This window comes from Quercus robur, chromosome 4 (genome assembly GCF_932294415.1).
Source record: "Quercus robur chromosome 4, dhQueRobu3.1, whole genome shotgun sequence".
NCBI lineage: Eukaryota > Viridiplantae > Streptophyta > Magnoliopsida > Fagales > Fagaceae > Quercus > Quercus robur.
This window is the reverse complement of record NC_065537.1, coordinates 70,463,462-70,472,002: the sequence shown is the minus strand read 5'-3', so window position 1 is coordinate 70,472,002 and position 8,541 is coordinate 70,463,462. Positions and strand designations below refer to the sequence as shown.

Sequence of the window (8,541 nt, the reverse complement as noted above, 5' to 3'; positions counted from 1 at the left end):
TATAAAAATTACACCTCAATCTCAATCTACTCAACGTTGGTAGACGTGGCAAAACGGGCGGGTCGGGTCGGGTTCGGGTTGCGGGTCAAAAAGGGTCACGGGTCATTTTTAAACGGGTCAATCGGGTTACGGGTCAAATGGGTTGCAGGTCAAACGGGTCTGACCCGTTTTGCCATGTCTAGTGATGGCCTTGGTAGTCTTTGCCTAGGCTTTGACTACAATGAACCATTAGAGATCAACATGTTTACAATTCTTTCAAAGGTTAATGGTAGACTTATTTCTTTTACCCAAATTCTTATTTCATCTCAAAATAATGCCTAGATATTTAATACATTAGGGCCAATGATATTAAGTCCATGAACAAGTCATATTAGTTTTGGCCCACGGTTTTCATTGGGGTTATATATTAAATCCTAGGTTTGCCCATAATGTGTATTTTAGAACAAAGTTTCAGTTATAGAGCCTAAATTCATGTTTCAGGTTTTACTTTTGTTTAGGACATATATTAAATCCTAAAGTATTGGCTGCTGGCTCTGAGTTTTGATAAATTCAAGGAAACATATTCTTGGGTAGAGATGCTTTGCATTAGTGTTATCATTTAGTTCAGCAAGTATAATTTTAGTGAGTCAATTTGTATAAGTCAATAAAATTTATATTTTGTGGAGGAAATTAAGTAATTTTCATGATTGATTCTAGGTCCTATCTAAGAGTATTTTGAGACTATTTGGAGGGTGTTTCAGTTGGACTTTTAGAGTGATTCAAGTGTTGTAAGTAATTATGCATAATATGCACAAGTTTTGCCCGTTAGGTTCTTAGAAGTAAAAAGTTTTCAAAAGTTTTGTATTTCAAACTTATATTTTCTAAAGTTTGTCAAAAGTATTTTTGCATCATTGAAAGAGAAATTTTGACTATTAAATAATGTTTTAAAGAGATACTTTGAATTTTAAATGGAGTTTTGAATGTCCAAATTTCATTTAAAAGATGATTTCTAAACTAAACTATTTTTCAAAAATAATTGAGTTTCAATGTAAATTTTGACTATTAAATAAGGTTTTAAAGAGATACTTCGAATTTTAAATGGCGTTTTGAATGTCCAAATTTCATTTGAAAGATGATTTCTAAACTAAACTATTTTTCAAAAATAATTGAGTTTCAATGTAAGTTTTCTAAAAAGGCTCTTGTTCTTTAAGTTTGTTTAAAACCAAGTGATTTCAAAGTCATATTCTTATTTTTCAAATGGTATTTAAGACGTTTCTTTTAGTAAATTGGGTTTTCAAACTAACTCAAGAATTGTAAAAATATTTATATAAACTCTTCAGTTCTTATTCATTCCCTAAGAGAGTCAAGCATCCATTGATTTATGTTCAATTCAATATTGTGATATTCGCTTTGCCTTTACATTTGGAATAAGTGTTAATATTAAGAAAATTATTCTATTTTGTATATATTTTGTTTTGTGATATGTGACTCAAAATGAATGTTTTTAGAATTGATCAAATAAATGTGTAAATCCGCACACAGGATTGTATGTGAGAATATGTGTTGATCCCTCACCAGCAGGGGTTAGATGTTGGTATCCGCTCACAGGATTGTATGTGAGAATATGTGATGTGTATATGTGACACTATGCTCTGATCAATTATATGTATGTGTTTTCTAATGATTTTGAGATGTGGTTACATATGTATTAAGTGATTCATTATATGTTTTGGAATAATTATTTTTGATATCATTGAATGAGTTTGTGAAAAATCAAAATACTCGTGCTTTGCTTGACTCTATTACGTTGTGTATTCTGTATAATTACTTACTAGATGTGTGGCTCACCCCATCAATTAATATTTTCAGATTAAAGTGTAGTTGGGAATATAGAACCTTTGGATCACTTCGTAAGGTGCAAGGTAGAGCGTGGAAGTTGTAGGCAACTTCAGTATTACTTGAAGACTTATAGAATTTCAGTTACCTTTATTTTGTAATTCATGTTTTATATAGTGGAGATTATTTCCAATTTGTGGAGTTTAGATTTTTGTAAGAGGTTTTTTGTAAGAGTATTGTTTTTTTGGAGTTTTAATTTATTTTGGATTAATTATATTTATTGAGTTATATAAGTTCAGCAAGTTAGTCATGCATCTAAATTCATGTTCCATGGATTTGGGTCGTGACACCGGGAGAGGCCTGATTGGGCCTCAAAATGCATCCGAGTTTAGGACACTGCCCCAATGGTCTTTGGGTCAGGCATCATGGCACGAGGCTAGTGTCTATGACCTGATGGGCCTAGAGCATCATCTCATACAAAGGGTTGGGGGTTATGGGCCGCGCTACAGGACTGGGGCCCAAAGCCCATGGGCTTGGGGACCCTGATCCGTACATTAGCCCCCCTTTGATTCGTGCCCGGTTACCGAGAATGAATCAATGAAAATCTCTCGGGAAACCTAACTATCAATAGCCAAACGAATAGGATGGCTATTAATACACTCTGAAAAGGGTGTTACGCCAGGTTATCATACTCAATAGTCATCATTGTCTAACAGTTCATGAACCGAGGCTGCACGTGTGAGGGTTACAAAGTGGAGCCAAAGAGATTTTTCTCGCCTCTTCTCATTAAATGCCTTCCCCTTATAAATAGCGCCTTCTGATCCTGCTCATTACTTTTTGCTCCCCTACTCCTTGCAATCTATCCTTTGTCGAGCATAATCTTCCCGAGCACACATTTTCAACCAAGATTTCCAACTCCTAAAGCCAATAGTAAGTTCCTACTCCCATTTCTCTTCTCTTTTACAGTCTTTGTTTTTATTCCTTCTATAACTCTAGATTTAGATATGGGGTTTTCCCACCTTCTTAATACTGAGGCATCTTTAGTCAATTTTAGAGTGACCTACAATGTCCCTGAAGATGTAGAAGTGTCCTATTGTCACGAGGGTAACATCGCCCTTGAGCGACGTCCTCAGGTGGTCTTTTTTCCCTTAATGGCCATCTTAGAAGGCGGTGTTAGGTTCCCAGTGGATCCCCTAATACTTAGGACACTTAGATTTTATGGGTTGAGTCCCGAACAACTCCCACCCAACTTTTACCGGGTTGTGAGTTGTGTAAGCCGGTTAAACTAGCTGTACGGGTTGTAGTTAGATCACCATGACATCAACTTCATGTACAGTCTTTGCGGTAATATTAGGACAGACTATTATTTGAAGGTTAGAGACGTACGAGTACGGCTGATATCATGCCTACCTGATTCTAACAGAAATTCAACAGGAGAATATGTTCGGGTGAGCGGCAATTGGCATGCCAACGAGCTCTCCTGTCCAACCTTGCCTCGGGACGTTGGTCGGTACCGAGCAACTAATTATTTGCACTATGTATTTTGTCCACTTTGTCATTGTCTAATGAATTTTTTTTTTTTGCTTCGTTCCGTACAAAGGGTAAGATGTTCAAGCCGGACATTCTGGTCGTGCACGTGAGGGACCTAAATTTCATGCTTCGGTCGAAGATTTTCGTGCATATCGACGACCAGCTCCGCGCCTCTCATCTCATCCTCAATTGTAACCCGGTGTACACATCGTGGCAGCCTTTTTCACAAGCCTGACTAGTGGACAGCCCCCTGTTGTCGTACATTGACGTGTGGCATCCACACTTTCTTCCTTCCAATTTAATTGTCGGTGAGGCCAGGGATCTTGGCCCTCGATACATAACTCCTAAGGATATCGCGCCGGTGAGGGACACCTCGGCCGACCAAGCGTCTCAAAACTGTAGAGTACACAAGCCCGTCGGAGAGCCTGATGATCCTGTTCAGGTAGCAGAGCCAATAGCAACAAAACCGGGCAACTCCTCGGAAACAGAGTCTGACCAAGGGGAAGACATGGTGACTAGGCAAGCAATGATAGTAGACCGGTTCTTGCCCGGCACACGGGCTGTGGCTCAGCCTTAACAGCCCCAAGGCAAAGCTCGGACTCCTCCTCTTCCCCTCACCGGTCGTTCAAAGAAGAAACAACGCATCGTCAATCTGCCCCCCAGGGTTTCGGGTGATGCTCTCGCCAAGACACCTCCCTGGGTGTTTAGCGGGATCATGATTCGGGAACCGACAGGCACCTTTCGATCGACTGCCCAGGCCGGGACAAACGTCACATCCTCTTCCCGGCCTATGGAGGGCTGGCAGACTACTTTCAGACTTGGCGACAATCCTGTGAGAATGTGGGCACAGGGGAAGGAGGGCAAGTAGCCCAAAGCCTGGTGCAGGGTCTCCTGTTGCCGGAAGACGTCCAATTCTTCTTGGACGGCACGAAGGATTCTATAGCATGGCGGCTACAGTGGCACACCATAGTGGTAATTTCACCTCCTTCCCTTTTTCGTTCATTTTATTGCATGAATAATCTCTTCACCCTTGTATTGGTTATTGTTGTATTACCAGGCCACGCAACTGACCCATATCCTCGGCGAGAAGCTAAAGGAGCTCGCCGAGGACGCTGAACGGGAGAAAGCGCTTAAGGATGTCACTGATGCCACGACAAAGGAAAAGGGAAAGGCTACTGAGGCTGCCGAAAAGAAGGCCTAGTCCTTGGAGAAAGCCCAATTGCTGGCTGAGAAGAAACTGGCCGAGTCGGAAGCTAAGCTGGGGGGCATAGAGCTCAAATTAGCACAAGTAGAGAGCCTAAACCTAGCCCATGTTGACAAGATAGCCGACCTAAAGGCGGCCCTAGAAGCTTGCAAGAACAAGTGGTATGATGAGGGCTTCGCGGATGCTGAAAACTCCGTAGAGCCCATTGTCCACCAAGCTCGCTTCCATGGGTTTGGGGAAGGGTGGTTGGTAGCCCTTCAAGCAATGGGGGTGCCCGAGGATTCCCCACTAAGGAACCTAGAGCAGATCCCATACCCAGCTCCTTCTCCCCCTGTTCAGAGTCAAGCGAGTGCTGCCGACGAAGAAGATACCCCCAACATGAGGGAGCTGGTGCGAGCCATTGATACCCACGTGGATACCGTTGATCTCGAGGCTACCAGCAACCTCAATGTTGCTGAAAATGAAGAAGTCCAGCAACCTTTGGCCGAGGATGTCCCTAACTGGAAAGCTGATGATGCAGTCCATGTCCCACCCACCGATCCTTCTGTTTGATGCTTGTGTTTTTAGTTTGCCTTTATTTTCTGTCCGTGTTTACTTTTCTTTTATTTGTTTGGTTTGCCTAGAGTCACCGGGTTGTGGTGATGGAACAATGATTTAACTATTATTTTCCTAAGTTTTATTTTCCTATAGTCACCGGGTTGTGGTGACAAAACATTGGTTTAATGTTTATTCGCTTGCTTTAATCGTGTTTATGAATGTTTGCTATTAAGTTATTCTTTCTGTCATATTTTTTTATTGTCTTTCTCTTATATATATATATATATATATTCCAAATGACCGGGTAGTTGAATCCCGGTTTGCCTCCGAACAGTGATTGAAACTGCTTTCTTATCTTCAAAAGGCCAATTAATGTCCGGGCATGTATGGTGGCTGGGATCAGCCTGGAAGAGATCACCTGTATCTAGAAAGAATTGGCTCCTCGGTGATAAGAACTAAATTTGACATACATTGAATCTTTAGGAAAATGTAGGGTAATTACCTTCCCTGTGATTTGGGTTGTATCCGAGAGATCGGTTTCAGCCCCCTGAATAACTTGTCGTAATCTCAGTTTGTTCAGTGACTAGAATAGGGCTGGGAAGCTTGTTTCTATTCTTGGAATAACTCAATGTATGGTTTCCTCCTGTCCAGTGATAAAGATCTAGCCGGGAAGTAGGTTACTGTCAGATAAAATTTGAAATTAGGTTTCCACCTACCCGGTGATTGAGATCGAACCGAGAAGCAGGTTTCTGTCCTTAGATGAAGTGTGAAATTAGATTTCCGCCCGCCCGGTGATTGAGATTATAAATGTTGTCTTCTCCTGGTCCTCGGCAGCTAGGGCAATCTGATGATAACCTTGAAAAACGTCCAAAAAGCTCATCCTTGGGTGCCCATAGGTGGCATCTACCAACTGATCAATCTTCGGCATGGGAAAAGGATCCTTTGGACACGCTCGGTTCAGGTCAGTAAAGTCAACGCAGACCCTCCATTTACTGTTCTTCTTTTTTACCACCAAGGTATTTGCGAGCCACTCCGAGAAGAAAATCTCCTTGATAGCCCCAACTTCCTTCAATCTCTTGATCTCTTGCCTAACAACATCGATGTGCTCCTTAGCCGATCTCCTCGGCTTCTGCTTCTTAGGCAGGTATAAGGGATCCACGTTGAGCTTGTGAACTATGAACTCGGGGTCCACCCCGAGCACCTCATACGAGCTCCAAGTGAACACGTCTACGTTCTGCACAAGAAATAGCAACATCTCTATCCTCTTTTCATCCTTCACACTTGCTCCAATCAAAAAACTTCTGTCATCATTCAGCAATATCTTCACTTTCACCAAGTCCTCGGCACAGCTGGCCCCCGCTTCCTCTTAAGGTCCCTATAATTACTATAAGGGAGTCTCCTTGGTTGACTCCTTTTGCTTGATTCCTTGGTCAATTGCAGCTACCAAGCACTGCCTGGCCACTTGTTGATTGCCCCTTACTATGGTAATTTCCTGCTCAGTGCAAAACTTGACCTTTACATGTAGGGTGGACAGTACAGCCCCCATTGCATGAATCCACGGCCTTCCAAGGATCGCAGTGTACGGAGAGAAAGAAGCGACCACTATGAACATTACCATCACCTCCTTACCTTCCATATTCACAGGAAGCGAGATCTGCCCTTCTGGGATCACCATACAGCTATCAAACCCCATCAGGGGTGTATCGTACCTAGAGAGATCTTCATTCTTCAGGCCGAGCCCTTTGAATAGGTCGAGATACATCACCTCAGCACCACTCCCCTGATCTATCAACACTCTCATTACTATAAAACCATTTATTCAGGCTGCAACCACTAAGGCATCATCATGTGGTTGAATTGTGCCCTCCAAATCATCATCATTAAAGGCAATGGGCTCCCGAGTGTACTTCAATTTCTTCTAGGAGGGCTACCCACCCGTGTTGCCTTCCGCCGATACCATAGCCAGCACCCCTCTCCTCTTGGACACCTGAGAGCCCCTTGGGGCAACGTGGATGACTTCTATTACTCCCAAAGAGGGCAGGAGAGGATTTTCGCAGGGCCGAGCACCCTGCTCGGCTTCCTGATTCCTGGGGTCTACCACAAACTCTTTCAAATACCTCGCCTTCACTAACTGCTCCAGATGATCTTTTAACACTCTGCACTGTTCGGTGGTGTGCCCCTTATCCCTATGATAAGTACAATACATATTATGATTCCTCCTTGAAGGGTCGCCCCCCATCTTGTTCGGCCACCGGAAGTACGACTCATTCTTGATTCGATCCACAATCCTGTGCACCGACTCCTTGAAGGCTACATTCCCTTCCCCCATCTGTGGCCCCAGCTCTTGAATCCTTAAATCCTTCCGAGCTCTGGACTGTAAACCGCTCTGCCGGGGATAATTTATGATCGGGGCCTTGCTCTTGCTCTGTAATCGATCATCCTCCAACCGTTTATATTCTTCAATATGCCTCATCAGCTGCCTCATATCCTCGAGAGGCCTTCTTGTCAACGAATCTCGCAATTCGGAATCCTCGGCAACCCCATCAGAAAAGTACTCGCCGCAATTTTTGATTGATGAAATTGATGAATTTGCTTGATTGGTATCATAATGCTATGTTTAAATGTTTAAGTATGCTTGATCATATGCCTTGTTGATGTTACTGCCTTGTGATATAGCTATTAGGCTCAACCTCTACTTGGGCTCACAATCTATTTGTATTGTGGACTTTGGGTTTCCTACTAAGGGTGGTCCTATGCTCGGAAGCCCAGGGCCACTCCTATTTCCACAAACCCTTCTCTTTACCTCACAGAATCACTATCTTTCTTTCTTAGAATGGTTGCTCTTTTCTCCCCCTATTCTCTCCAGAATTGCCAACCCCCATTCCTCATTCTTTTCCCCTATTTATAGGCTAGGATAAGTGGAGATGTTATGATTACTCCCCTTCACTAGTGCGAATGGGGGTCCAATTCCATCGTCCCTAAGTGGACGTTCCGCTGGGAGTGGTAGTAGTGGCATTAGAACTGGTTCCCATTTCAGGGGGACTATTTGGCAGCGATATTCCCCAAGGCAATACCAGGCAGCCGAGATATGTTACCGCTAAGCACCAACATTGTCGTTCAAGTTACAGTTGACCAGGAGAGGCCTAACTTGGGCCTCAAAATGCGTCCGGGTTTAGGACACTATCCCAATGGTCTTTGGGTCAGGCATCATGGCATGAGGCTAGTGTCTATGGCCTGATGGGCCTAGAGCCCCATCTCGTACAAAAGGTTGGGGGTTGTGGGCCACGCTACAGGGCCAACGCCCAAGGTCCATGGGCTTAGGAACCCTGAACCGTACAATTTTATAAAAGATGCTTATCATTTCCAAGCTAACAAATCATGCATTTCCCCATTCACATTACCAGATATGATGTACTATTCATGAATAGTCATATATAATAAGGTCATAACACAAT

The 8,541-nt window shown here is 43.1% G+C and overlaps 1 protein-coding gene across 1 annotated transcript; it reads right to left on the bottom strand.

Annotated features, from left to right (window-relative positions):
• Positions 1–5,858: 5,858 nt before the first annotated feature.
• Positions 5,859–6,887, bottom strand: LOC126722504 (uncharacterized). The gene is made up of 2 exons (XM_050425662.1): positions 6,472–6,887; positions 5,859–6,366 (listed from the first exon to the last, which is right to left on the bottom strand). Exons 1-2 carry the CDS (start codon positions 6,885–6,887, stop codon positions 5,859–5,861), a joined length of 924 nt encoding a protein of 307 aa, XP_050281619.1.
• Between the last annotated feature and the right edge of the window lie 1,654 nt (positions 6,888–8,541).

Coding starts and splice junctions, on each gene's coding strand:
- LOC126722504 (XM_050425662.1), bottom strand. CDS start 6,887: ATGAGAGTGTTGATAGATCAGGGGAGTGGTGCTGAGGTGATGTATCTC. Junction 6,367..6,471: donor ACCAAGGAGACTCCCTTATA/GTAATTATAGGG, acceptor GATTGGAGCAAG/TGTGAAGGATGAAAAGAGGA.